The sequence below is a fragment of the Bos indicus x Bos taurus genome, chromosome 13, assembly GCF_003369695.1.
Source record: "Bos indicus x Bos taurus breed Angus x Brahman F1 hybrid chromosome 13, Bos_hybrid_MaternalHap_v2.0, whole genome shotgun sequence".
Lineage (NCBI taxonomy): Eukaryota > Metazoa > Chordata > Mammalia > Artiodactyla > Bovidae > Bos > Bos indicus x Bos taurus.
The window spans coordinates 38,756,483-38,770,135 of NC_040088.1; the positions used below are offsets into that span (position 1 = coordinate 38,756,483).

At 48.7% G+C, this 13,653-nt stretch overlaps 1 protein-coding gene across 2 annotated transcripts; it reads right to left on the reverse strand.

Annotated features, from left to right (window-relative positions):
- Nucleotides 1-919: 919 nt before the first annotated feature.
- KLF6 (Kruppel like factor 6) lies at nucleotides 920-9,712 on the reverse strand. 2 transcript variants are annotated; one of them, XR_003514096.1, is made up of 4 exons: nucleotides 9,352-9,697; nucleotides 5,745-6,536; nucleotides 4,431-4,554; nucleotides 920-3,962 (listed from the first exon to the last, which is right to left on the reverse strand). XR_003514096.1 is itself a non-coding variant. In XM_027559478.1 (4 exons), exons 1-4 carry the CDS (start codon nucleotides 9,553-9,555, stop codon nucleotides 3,911-3,913), a joined length of 957 nt encoding a protein of 318 aa, XP_027415279.1. In that variant the 5' UTR covers nucleotides 9,556-9,712; the 3' UTR covers nucleotides 920-3,910. The 2 variants fall into 2 exon arrangements, 1 of the variants encoding a protein (XP_027415279.1); XM_027559478.1 differs by having other exon boundaries at nucleotides 5,960-6,536; nucleotides 9,352-9,712.
- Nucleotides 9,713-13,653: the final 3,941 nt, after the last annotated feature.

A 13,653-nucleotide genomic window follows, 5' to 3' on the forward strand; every position in this document is an offset into this window, starting at 1 on the left:
GGAGCCCTTCCAGCAACAACTAGAGAACTTCCTTAAATTAAGAACGAGCTTAAGAAGCTCAGTCTCTCAGAAATTTCCACCATCCCACTGCCCACTCCAGCAGGCACATACCAGTTCTACCCTGTCCCCACTAAGGAGCTTAATATGATCTGAACACAAACTCGTTTGCCACTCATCACACAGCAGGACTATGATCTCACGCTGGGAAACGTTTCTAGAAAACCAAAAGCTACCCTATTTTCAAAAAAAAAATTTACATTGAATGAATCCCATCTGCCTTAAGGGGAAAAAAAAAAAAAATTGGGCGATCAGGTAACTAATCTTTCACCTCCTGCCCTATTTTGCTGGTCTGACCAGAGAAGGTGGTGGTGGGGGAGGAGAGGTAAGGGAGGGTGTCCTGAAGGCCAGAGGGATGGTTCTGGGGCCTGCTGTCCCCACTGTGTCTGCCCTCTTGGGTGACAACCCAGCCAGGTGTTCAGGCCAGGTTGGAGGTGGCCCCCAGCTCTGACGGCCTTGGTAACAGGTGCCCAGGAGCATGTGACCTTGAACAGGTCCCCAGGAACATCGGAAGTGAACAGGAGGTGCTTGTTCCACCACGTTCCTCGGATGCCTCTGCAGTTTATTCCCAGGCTGGAGTGACAGCGAAAGCACAGCCAGAGTTTCCTCCTGGGCCCCAAAGCCTAGTGGCCAGGCCCTGGAGGAGAACCCAGTGCGCATCAGGGGACCAACCCCAGGCTCCTATTTCCACCTTTGCTGCCAGGACGGTGAGTGGGAGGGAGACAGGCAAGTGGCTGCTGGGGTTGCATAAGGAAGATTTCCCAAGGAGGAGCCCAGTGATTAATCTGGCAGGAATTTATTTCAACACTCCCTCCCTCCACCTCCACCCCCCACCCCCCCACAAAAACAGCCAGACTCAAGATGCTGATAAGAATTCTTTTATGTTATTCCAATAAAAAATACATTCATACAGAAATATAACAATCTTGCAAAAAACAATTTCAAATAAAATCTTGTAAAACAAAATTTTACAAAAATCTTACAAAGATTTTTTAGATAACAGGGTGCTTCAAAATAAAAAGAAAGAAATTTCACTAATAGAAATTTTCTTTTAATGTCAAGCAAAAAGTTTCTGCTTGATTGAGGCTCAGTTATCACCTGAACAGAATTGTAATTCTTTATGTACTTGCTTATTATGAAAATTACAGGCATTGACATACATGGCACCCAGCCCCACCCAATCAAACCACTCCACGGTGTTTCGTAAGTGAGACAAGCCAGTGCAAGTTTTTTATTTTTTGTCTTTTGTTTACCTTCTTGCTTAATGGAACTGTTATGGCTAAGCACACAGCAGGGCCAAAAAAGGAGTTTTTTCCCCCCAAAATCCAGCAAATCAAGTGTCTGGATTTGGAACTGCCAAAAGAAAAAAGTGCATTTTCCCCCTCAGCAAAATAATTTCTTTACGTAAGTGTATCCATCAGCCCAGATTTAAAAAAAAAAAAAAAAAAAACCAGTTATATGAGCTTTTACCATTGCTCATTTTCAGGAAGATCAAACAAAATACCAGCCCAGCCAGACTTATGTGTATATATATATGTATATATATATATATATATAAATAAATATATATAAAGAGAAGATCCACACCCTTGACCAGCAGCTGCATGGAGGATCAGCTGTCCATGCTGCAGTATGCCAATTCGGGGAAATTACTTGCTGGAAAAACTGGAAGAATCTATGTGCTGGAAAAAAAGTAGCTTCATCTGCATAAAAAATGCTCTCAAAAAGAATCTCTGTGATTAGCTTTCTTTTAGGTTAGATCTTCAATAAGGCTGACGTTTGAAATCAAAACCTTAGTGTGTCTGAGACCAAACAACCAGCGGGCTAGTATTCCGTTCATGGCAGTTCTGAATGGCCAAGGGACCCTATCCCAGACCCACCTATTAGGATGAGTGACTTGGCAGTCTGGAAGAGATCTGATGCCAAAGGCCTGTGGCAAATTGTTAAATGAAAGATAAAGCCTTTATAAAAGTTATAGTTTTCATTTTTACCTCCTTTATGGCCATTTTGAAATAGGTCTTCACAGGCTGTGGAATTTTCTAGCTATACATTCTAATTTCTCCTTAAAAAAATATTTATATATTATTCATATATATGTATATATATATACACACACACATACACATATTATACACACAAATGTACATACACAAGAATTTCGCCCACTTTTTAAAAAAGTAATATACCTTCTGTGTTACCAACAGATAGCTAGATAGATACGCGAGAAACTTGTGCCTTTTAAGCAAATACATTGTTTTTTAATACTTCTGTATCTTTAATACGTGTGAAAATGTTACATATTAAACACAGCCGGTGTATGATCTGTACAAGTGTTGTGCAAAGTCTATATTGAAGTCTCACCCTCACGGTGGCAGAAATGGTCTGATTTTCCAATTATCATGTGTTTCCCACTTGAACACTGACAGTCAAGTTGTCTAAGCTATTGAGTAAATACTGACTTGTTTGGGGAGTTTTCATCTATTTGACTTGTGAAGTAGGACCTTAAAGAGTTTTGTTTTTTTTTTCTGTATTAAATATTGATACAGTACAAAGCCAGGTGAAAAAAGAGCCTTAATAAAGCATGCATCACCCATTCCCCTGTATGAGACCCCCACAGGAGGGGCCACTTGCGTAAGGCACCATTATTAAGATCTACAGTGCATTAACAGCTAGAAAACCAGAAATGAGTCCTCAAGGCATAAATAAGAGAAACTTAGCTGCATGAGAAAACAGTTTCTAAGCTTTAGTGGTTTCATCCACCCAACTGAGAAAAATTTTAGGTTCTGAGTCTAGTGGGACGTTAGACCAGCGATTCCCAGCCTTGGTGTCCCAGACACCCAACTCGTGCCCAATGTCTCCCAAGGGCAACTTGAAATTCTCCAAAAAGGTAATACGAATTCGGAACCACTGACAAAATAGTCCTACACTGCACAACGCCTCTCTAGAAGGGGAGTGTTACGAATAAATCCAAGGGGCGGGAGTTGGGGGGGGTGGAGCATCATGTATTGCCAGGCCCAGATGGCTAGGGGGTCACCTGATTCGACCAATTGTTATCTTAGCTGCTCAGTGAACTTGGAACCAAAACGGTAGTCCTGATTTAAAAATGGAAAAGCAGATAATTCCCCAGACCATGCATTACTTTTGTCTTAGAAGGAAAAGTTATCCACGTGTTATGTTTGTAGGTACACAGCGTATACAACAGGTAACAAATGAACTCTGTCACAGCAAGCAGCGCCAGCTACTCACTTCACACAGCTGAACCGAACACCGAACGCTCCCGTCACACACCGCGGGGGAAGGGGCTCTCCCCACCAACACCCACTCGTCACTCGGGGTCCTGACTGCCCACGCCTGCCCTCCACATCTTCCCTTCTTCTTGTCTTTTTTTTTTTCTCTCCTCTAAGGCGCAGACACCCCCTCAGGAAATGAAGGATGGTCATCTCGTCTCACGGAACACGCCTCACACACAGAACATTCAAACTCTGTTTTTTTTTTTCTGTCTCTTGCAGTCTCGCCAGGGAAAGGATGTGCCTCGTTACCCAGTCCGTAGGAGACCCTCCACATACAGCCCACCCACCACTAACATTCTCAGTGCACATGCTCACGGCAAAGGCTTAGGGACCACTCAGAGGACAGGTAACCAGTGGCGAGCCAGGGCCACCCAGACACCACACACCCCGGGTGCCCTGCCGCTTCGGACGTGACTGTTCTCGCCCTCGAAAGACCTTCCCAGTAGGTCCTGGAGGTGACCGGGCAGGGTGCAAAATGGCTTTGGCTGGAACACGCACCCTCCTTCCGCGGCCGTCTCAGCCTGGAAGCCTTTTTAGCCCGCAGGAGTTGTCGCTCTGCCCCCTCAGAGGTGTCTCTTCATGTGCAGGGCCAGGTGGTCGGACCTGGAGAAACACCTGTGGAGAGAATCGGGGTCCCAGACATCAGTTCTCCTGCCCTGCAGGTCACAGACCTCTGCCCCGAGCTCCCCAACCTCAGCCTCTCCCCAGGAGGGTGCACTCCCCCACCTGAGTCACCCCATCCTCATTTGGGGCAGGAAATTCCAACTGACAGAAGTATCTACATCAAAGAGGCCACCAGTGAGTTCTTGGGAATGTCACTAGACTTTACTACCTGGCCTTCAAATCTGAAAACTGATTAAGGGTTGTTCCTCGGAAAGTATGAACGAAATCACCCTATTCTCAGGCACTCAAGTACCTGGGGCTTCCTAACCCGGAGGACTGGCAAACAAGAGCCTTTTTAAAAAAGTCCTGGGCTGAAAAGAGAAATGCCACTACAGGCCCGGAGGATGGCTGCCCGCTGCGGGGTGACGGCATGCCTGCTCCCGGGGATGGCACCCCCGCCCCTGTGGTTCATGCACGTACCTGTCACAGTGAGAACATTTAAAAGGCTTGGCACCAGTGTGCTTTCTGAAGTGTCTGGTTAACTCATCGCTTCTTGCAAAACGCCACTCACACCCTTCCCATGAGCATCTGTAAGGCTTTTCTCCTGGGAAGAGAGCACATGACAGGCACGCCATTACTTCACTGAGCAGTGAGGGAGAGGCCCCACGACCCCAGCACACGGCCGGGGAGTCCTCTCAGGAGCAGGCTAGGGGGTCACTGCCCTCAGGAACTCAGAACACACACCCGTTAGGGCTGGGAGCCGGTCCTCCCGAGGTACCAGGCAGGGGCTCTTTTCTGACCTAGCCTGGGGACTCCCAGTGCTGGGGGACGGACCCAGGCTTGGCAGGGCCGCACGACCGTGACCAGAGCCAACATGGAAGAATGACAATTACTCAGACCGGAGAAATACTTCCGAGGTGATGTGTCAGGCCACTGGACCCACAGCCTTGGCCAGGGCTGGGTTTTTACTGCTTTCTCCATGGAAACGGTTTCTCTCAAGCACTTATTTTGTTCCTTACTCACTTCCCCGTGGAATGAGGCTCTGTAGTTTCCTCCGGGAAACTACATTTCTCCAAAACCGAGGTCATGAGTTTCTGGGAAGCCCCATTCCAAAGCCTTCAAAGCACTTTCTAAAGGACCAGCAAGACACCCAGTTGACTTCATCCCTTGGCCATTTTACAAATAGGATTTCACTAAAGGTGCTATCTGAGAAATTAAAAAATTCCCACAGCTAGTCCTGAGTGTGCTGCTGGGACCACTGGGAGCCGGTCCAGGGCACCCGGGTCCTGATTCCAGCTCTGCCTTGAGCTGCTTCGGGGATCCCCGTCTCCTCTCATTACTGGCAGCATGAGATTCTGTGTGACGTGACCCTTAAGACTCCTCTCAGGTCTAAGATGTCTGTGACGTTGCAGCAGTTATCCTAGGCTGTCATGGTAACTTGAAACCAAACTATTCTCCAGATTGTGATATTTCATTAGGAAGATATTGTGTTAAAAACTGGCATCAGAAAGCAAAGGCAGCATGACATGCAGAGAAATCCTTACTAGGCACCCGCCGACGATACCGCTTCAGTCGATAGGGTCAGCTAAGAAGACCCCCCATGGTGACTGACACCCATGTGTGCCACACGGCTGGGCCACCCCCTCTCAACCCTCGAACTCCGTGTCCACAAGTCAGAGGCAACTCCATGTAACATGATGCATGGACACTGCCAGCTGGGCACAGTGGGGTCTCTGTAACCCGGGTGCTTGGGAGTGGGCAGGGGACTGCGTGTAGACAAAGAATGTGATTTACCTCTTGTGTGTTTAATCAGAAAGCGATAGACCATTCATCGGGCACATAAGTCCAGTCTTTCAGCGACTACTCTGTCCTCCCCAGAGACCCAACTTTTTCGGGGGGGAAGAAAGGAGGTGAGGATGTGTCTGCTCCGAGAGCCTCCTGCCCAGCCCCCTCCCAGGGCGGGTGAAATTCAGCAGCGCCCCACCGCCCAGGTCGCAGGAGGGACTGACCTGTGTGGGTGCGCTGGTGTGCTTTCAAGTGGGAGCTTTTGGTGTAAACTTTCCTGCAGCCATTAAAGTGGCAGCGATGCACCCGCCTGCGGCCGTCGGGGGAGGCGTCCCCGCTGCCCTTGTCGCCCGGCTTCCCTGAGGTCCCGCCCCGCGCCTTCCCGGGGGGGTGCAGCTCGCCAGGCACACAGCCCCACAGGTGCGAGGGCTCCCTGCTCAGTTCTGGGGAGGACGGAGGCGTGGAGGTGACCGAGGAGCTCAGATTCCCCGAATTGACCAAGACTTCGCTGATGGGGTCGGAGGTAAACTTGGTGGTGGGCGAGAGCTCCTCGGAGCTGTCGGAGGACTCGCTGCTCACATCCGAGTTCAGGCTGTTGGTCTCCAGGTTGTAGCTGAAGCCAGGGCTGTGGAGCGCGTCCTCCGGCGGGCCAGAGGAGGACACCTTCAGGTCCGCGTCCTCCTTTTTCTCCCGAGCCAAGATGATTTTGGTCCACAGATCTTCCTGGCTGTCGAATTTGATCTCGGAGGCTGACACGTAGCAGGGCTCGCTCTGCAGGTAACGTTCCAACTCCAGGCAGGTCTGTGCGAAAGAATCACAGGGAGGCACGTGATTGTGACCACACTGAAAACGGAACCGAAAGCACAATTCCAAAAAAAACCACCAAAACATGCAGGAGCCAAGGGCAGATCAACTGTGGCCTTGCCTCTATAGGACTCCGTGTCTGCAGCAGAGCAAGAGGAGAGCTATCTCTAAGAACGGGACACGTTCAGAAGGAAAACCAGGGCGAAGCCTCTCCCCGCTTCCCCGAGGTGGACCACGATGGCCACAAATGGCTGATGGCCACAGAGGAGCTAGTTTCTGTTAAGAGTTACAGTGTTGACGTTTCTAATGAGTTTCTGTTAGCCACACAAAGGACACCAGCCTCCGACACCCCCACCCCCACCCGACAGGTTTAACCAGATTATCAGACAGCCTCCAGAACCCTGTGCATGAAGGACACCCAGGCAGCCTGCTTCTGCGGGCCTGCTGCCCGCAGCACGGTGAGCTCTGACATGGCCATGCGTCCCCTCTGGAGAACCGCTGACAGCACAGGCCGCGCCCAGCCGGGGCAGACGCAGCCAGGGGGACGTCTAGGGTCAGGAACATCAACCGAGCTGCCCAGAAGCTACCCGTTTCCTGTGGAGGAGCCCAGACCTTAGTAGGCTTTCAAAGAATGCCATTCCCAAGTGCAGGGCCATGTGCGCACACAACTTAAATGACTTCCACAGTGGTCAGAGGAAAACAACAACAGGAGTGGAAAAATGGTTCCAGAATGGCCATCTGCTTTTGTAAAGGATGCGGGAGGGGAAATTCCTTTCCCGGCCCTGCTGGGAGTCCCACAATGGACTAGAACTTTATCTGCTGGCCAAGAGTACAACTGTATGAGTCATCACTCTATTTCTTTCACGCAATGCCAAAGGAGACTTCCTTTTGAAATTCTGACCAGCGGCCAAAAAAAGGACCCGGTTCAAATATACATGCAGTGTGTCAGGGACAGAGTGCCCCCCCCCAGCCCCACAACCAACCTTTCCAGAAGCTACAACTGCCGAGACACCAGCATCCCCTCTCCCCACCATCTCAAACTTTCTAGCCACTGGAAAAGAAAAACGGTAGGAAACATTTTAGGATTAAATTATGTCTGCCTTATCTTCACTAGGATCAACTGCCTACATGTCCATATAAGGCTGTCTATACAACTGCAAGTCTACAGATTTACATTGCTACAGCAAACGCCGCTCTCTTTTTTTAAGCAAATCATTTTCAGGGCTAGCCAAGCCCACCCAAAGGGCTCAGGCTTGCTTATTTAGCACAGTGCCTGCTATCAGAATATATCCTTCCCCCTCCCCGCCACCAGACTCTTCACACCGCAAGCAGGAGCAGAGGGGGAAAAAACAATCATTGTTTTCTTGTTACCCCTAAAATTAGACGTCTAGGTTACAAAGCACCCTCCAGTGTTCTGACGAGAGACTGGCGAGATATGGATGTTCCAAAGAAAAAGGAAAGCATGTTTACTGAGACCTTGTTAAACTTTAATAATCTGGCTAATTTAAAATCCCCATTATGCCGAGGAGCACTGGGGACCAGAATGAAGCTCTTGGGGAGAGTTTAAAAGCCTCTGAAGGCAACCCAGAGCTCAGCCTGGCTTGTGGCCCAAATCCCAAATGCCCAAGGAAACTACTTAGATCGATTTCAATCACATCCTAGGAAGCTTCAGTAGGAAAAGCTGGGAGGGGAGAGGGAAGGGAGGACTGTGAACAATGAGGCAGGCATGTGAAGGTTGTTCCACTTTGCATTTCATCCCCCTTAAAAGCCTTCTAAGCTTTGAAACCCGCAGAATATATGCGATCTGCTAATTCACTTTGTGACAAAAAGCAAACAGCCTAGTAGGGCAGAGACAACCCCAAACCCTCCTATCTTTTAAAGACAATGGGACAAGTGTCAGAATCTCTCTCCCTTCAGGCAATCCTAACGTAGGAGAAGGGGGAAAAATTAAGTTTTTTAAATGTCCAATGCCCAGAATTCCAATTTCACTAAAAAATGCCGGAAACAGAGACTCCTCTTCCCAAACTGAGACTAGAAGCAATTCGGACAGGCTCATTGTCATATGACTGATAAGTCACTGGTTGTGCAAACATTGGTTTTTTTTTTTTTCTCCCCCCCCCTTTTTTTTTCTGGTCAACAAAAGAAGGAGGTAAGAAAAACAAGGCAGATGGAGGCAAATCTTAAGGATTCCAAAGGTAAAGAAACTGAAAATGGCCTGGTAGAGAAAAGGAGCTTGTGGGTGTTTCGCTGGTGAAATTCTTAAGTAAAAAGAAAGAAAGAAAAACCTGTATGTACAAACACCAAAAAAAAAAAAAAAAAAAACCGAAAACAAAATACTTTAAAAATAAAAAAGAAGAAAAAATAACCTTGGCACTCCATGCAGGTTCATATGACTAGGTCCAGCTGTGGAGAGCCTGGAGCTGGAACAAGCACCAAACTTCTGCCAAGGGCTGGGGCCGAGATCAGGCCGCGGAGCTGGGTCTACGCTCGGGAAGACGGTTCAGCAGCCCCAGAAAACGGCAAGAACACGGGGAGCGCCCGGCGCCGCTGCGCCCCACTCAGATGACAACTCCGCTCCACGCTCTGAAAGGCCCCTTTGAAGTGCCTTCTGCGCCGGAGCCACAAGTACGTCTTAACAATAACTATTTTAATTTTTTTTTAAAAATTTACCCAAACCATTTAAAAAAAGGAAGAAGAAAAAGAACAAAATAAAAAAGAATTGCACCTCCAAGCACACACCGTCCTGCGGGTGCATGCACGCACTCCCTGCTCGGCGCACCGGGGCACCTGGCCCACGAAAATCCCTATTTACCTGTTGCCAGTATTCCTCCAGGGAGGGCAGCGCCGAGAAGTAACCAGTCTCGTGCACAATCTGGAGTTCCTGGAAGATGCTGCACATTGGGAGCACATCCATGTCGGGTTGGAAGAGACCGTCCCCGCTGCTGTAAAAACAGGGAGGCTTGCGGTCTGCAGTCGGGAGCGCGGCGGCCGTGCCTGCAGCGCCGGGGAAGTTCATGCAAACTCAAGTGCGCAGCGATTAGGCGCCGCGGGTTCGGGTCCTGGCCGGAGCCCGGAGACGCGCTCGCGAGCCCGCACAATATTTGCAAACACCGGACTGACTGCAAACGTAACCCCTGCAAAACTTCCCTATTCAAAGCTCCGCTGCCAGCCTCCCCTCCTCCCCGCCCAGCTCCCCCCGCCGCCGCCTCCCCACGTGACTCGCCCGCGCCCGCCCCGCGCGCCGCCCAATCACGCCGCTCCCGGCCCGGGGGCTGCACGGAGATGATGTCAGCTCCGGCCAATCGCGGGCGGCGGCTCACCGCGGCCCCGCCTGGCGTGACCGAGCCTCTCCATCACCGCCCTCGCCATTGGCAGAATTCGAACTTCGGCCGGTTCTGATTGGGAGGCGGTTTCGCAGGCTATTTTTAGCAGGGTATATAAGGCGCGGGCCGTCTCGCGCCGGAGGAGTCGGAGCTGGGAGGTGCGCGGCCGAAAGGCTGCGTGCGCCGCGGCCGGCCGGGCCGAGGGGACCCCGTGTCCCTGCCCTTCCCGTCCCGGTTTCGGTCCCGGCCCCGGTCTTCCCGTCCTCGTCCCCGCAGCTCTGGTCCCCGTCCGTCGGGCCGATCGCCCGGTCCCGGCCCTGGTTTCCCCGTCGTCCCGTCCCTGTCCCCGTCCTTGTCCCCTCAGCCCTGGTCCACGTTCGTCGGGTCGGTCGCCCGGGCCCTGGGTCCCCTGACCCTCCGCCGAGCTGAGGGGAGCGCGGCTGGGTTCACTCTGTCCCTCCCTCCGACCTCGGGCTGGCCGGCCGTTCTCTAGCCCCCTCCGTCCTTCCACCCTCTCGGTGCCCCCTCCTGCCCCAGCTGTAGATTGCCGTCTCCATCCCCGTCTGTCCCCCTCTTTCCCCCCTCCTTTTCGCTCCGTTATCCCTCTGTACCTGCCCTGTTTCCATTTGCACCCCCCCCCCCCCGCCCCGCGCGCTGTGTCCCCTTCCCTCCCTGTTCCATCCCCCTCTGTCCCCAGGTGGCACCTGTGACCCCGGGGTAGGGGGCTGACCAGCCCCAGAGGTGTGCTGAGGGACAGGAGGGCCCTAGTCGACGGGCTGTGTTGTATATGAATCTGAGTTTCCCCTTTCAGCCTCCTTCACAAGGACAGGGCACTTAACTCGGGGACCACGGCTGTGCCACATCCTCACCCCTCTGCCTGCGTAACCTGCAAGAGCAGAGTGGCCTGGAAGACCCAAGTTCAATCTCCTGGCTCTTGAGAGGCTTATGTACACTCTTGATTCTATCAAACACACTTTTATTTTTGAAAAGAGGACATCTTGTTGGGGCAGGTGGGGTTATAGAGGGATCCTATAACCTATCTTGGTAGAGTTCCTCATCCACACCAGCTGTGTATATTTTACAAACCCAGGGTCTGATCCCAAACCTACAGAGTCCCAGCCGTTGTTTAACCAAGCTCTCCAGATGAATCCGTTGCCACTGAAGTCTGGGAAATGGGGGTTCTAGACACTGTCCTTGTACTTGTTGCCTACCATATAGACAATTGTCATTGTACTTGTTGCCTACCACAGAGCAGCCCTCATTCCAAGACCCATTTGGAGACCCTCACGAAGATTAACAACTAGACTTGTCCCTAGTGAATGTGAAAACAATTCAAGTTACGTTGAGCTGACATTTAATGTGTGTGTGTGTGTTTTGCTATATGAATTATCTCCTGAAATATACCATAATGTTCATTTTCTAGCAAAATGCCAAGACCAAGAAGAATATGCCTTTTAAAATTCGAAATGGAAAACTGAATTATAGCTACTACCTCCATTTTTATTTCAAAATAGAGTTTAATGAGACATCTTTTAAATAAAAATTTTTTAATGAAGTATGTAAAAGACTTTTGAGAGGATTTTGTATGTTAGATTTTAGCAGACTTGAGTTTGCCTATGACCCTGTAAGATTCTAGGCAGGGACCTTTGTCAATCAAAAGTTAGGGAAGGATATTATCTTATTGTATCTATTGTATTAAAAAGTCTATAAAGATGATTCATGGTGAGCTGATTACAATGATCACTGGCTTGTGTTCAGTGGTCCTCTATCCTGGAAACAGTGTCATGACTGGCCCTCCATAGAGAAGACATGGATTGGGACTTGCCTTGAACCAGCTTCAGGTTGTGCCCACCCATTGTTGCCTAGCAGCTGGTTGTATCTGGAAGGTGGGTCTGAGAGTAAGCTTATATCAGGGAGTAGGTTTTCTCAGTAATTGGAGGCAATGATCCAGGGAAGCAAGGATCCAGGGAAGCAAGGATCCAGTAAATATGCAAAGGAAACAGCATCCTGAACTGTAAGGAGGAGAGTTAGGTCAAGGGAGAGAGACACTGTCCAAGGGAAGGTGCCATGATAACTCTCTGTGCAGTGCATGTGGGTGTCATGGTTACAGTATTCTTATTCACCTTTTGGACAATTTTGCTTTCCTGTAATATTGTATATTTTATTGAAGTATAGCTGATTTAAAACATAAATTTCAGGTGTACTACATAATGATTCACAATTTTTCAAGATTTTATTGTGATGTATTGACTATATTTCCTATGTTGTACACTATATCCTTGTAGCTTATTTTTTGTACATAATAGTTGGTACTTCTTAATCTCCTACCCCTATCTTACCCCTCCCTCCATCCCTCTCCCCACTGGTAACCACTAGTTTGTTTTCATCATCTGTGAGTCAGTTTCTGCTATATTCATTTGTTTGTTTTACTTTTTTGAGATTCCATATATAAGTCATAATATATTTATTTATTTTTCTCCATCTGACTTATTTCACTGGGCATAATATAGTCCAGGTCCATCCATGTTGTTGGCAAATTTTCATTCTTTTTTATGGCTGAGTAGTATTCCAGTGTGTGTGTGTGTGTTTTCATATCTTGGCTATTGTAAATAATGCTGCTATAAATGTTGGGGTGCATGAATCTTTTCAAATTAGTGTTTTCTTTTTTTTTCATATATATGCCCAGAAGCAGAATCGCTGGATCATATGATAGTCCTATGTTTTGGTTCTTGAGCAACTTCCATTTTGTTTTCCATAGTGGCCGCATCAAGTTACAGTTCCACTGACCATGTCAGAGGGTTCCCTTTTGCCTACACTCCGACCAACATTTATTGTTTGTGAATTTTTTAAAATTAAAGTATAGTTGATTTACAGCCTTGTGTTTCAGGTGTACAGCACAGGGATATAATTATATATATGTATGTGTGTGTGTGTGTGTGTATGTATATTCCTTTTCAGATTCTATTTCCTTATAGGTTATTACAAAGTATTGAGTATAGATCCCTGTGCTCTATACTAAGTCCTTATTAGTTATCTGTTTTCTATACAGTAGTGTTTGTGGACGTTTTAATGATAGCCATTCTAACCAGGATGTGCTTAGTCTCTCAGTTGTGTCTGACTCTTTGCGACCCCATAGACTGCAACCTGGCAGGCTCCTCTGTCCATGGGATTCTACAGGTAAGAATACGGGAGTGGGTTGCCATGCCCTCCTCCAGGGGATCTTCCCAACCCAGGGATCGAACCCAGGTCTCCCATATTGCAGGCAGATTCTTGACCATCTGAGCCACCAGGGAAGCCTCCCTAACTAGGATGAGGAGATTTCTTATTGAGGTTTTGATTTGCATTTCCCTGGTGGTTAGTGATATTGAGCATCTCTTCATGGTAATTATTTATTGTTTTTAATGCATTTCTCTCTCTACTTTCCTGTAGAATGTAAGTTTGTCATTGTCTTGTACGTGCACTTCTCAGTGCTTAGATTATATAGTTTATTTTTAAAATAGTCAGCTGAATTGGACACAGTACAGATACACTCAAAATGGTAATTTTCAGGGGGGAAGAAAAGGTGTAGAAACAGAATACATAGGTTGAATTTCAAAGAGAATAACTGTCATGACTTCCCTCTGTATCCATTAGCCCTTCAGCACATGCTACTCACGTCCTATGGACTGGCTAGGTATTTGGGATTCATACCATTCACAGAACAGGCAAAACTCCCCCAGACAGAGGACGATGCAGGAGATGCACGGGGAGGTCGTTATCTTGAAGCAGTGGCGTTACCACTCCTGGTACAC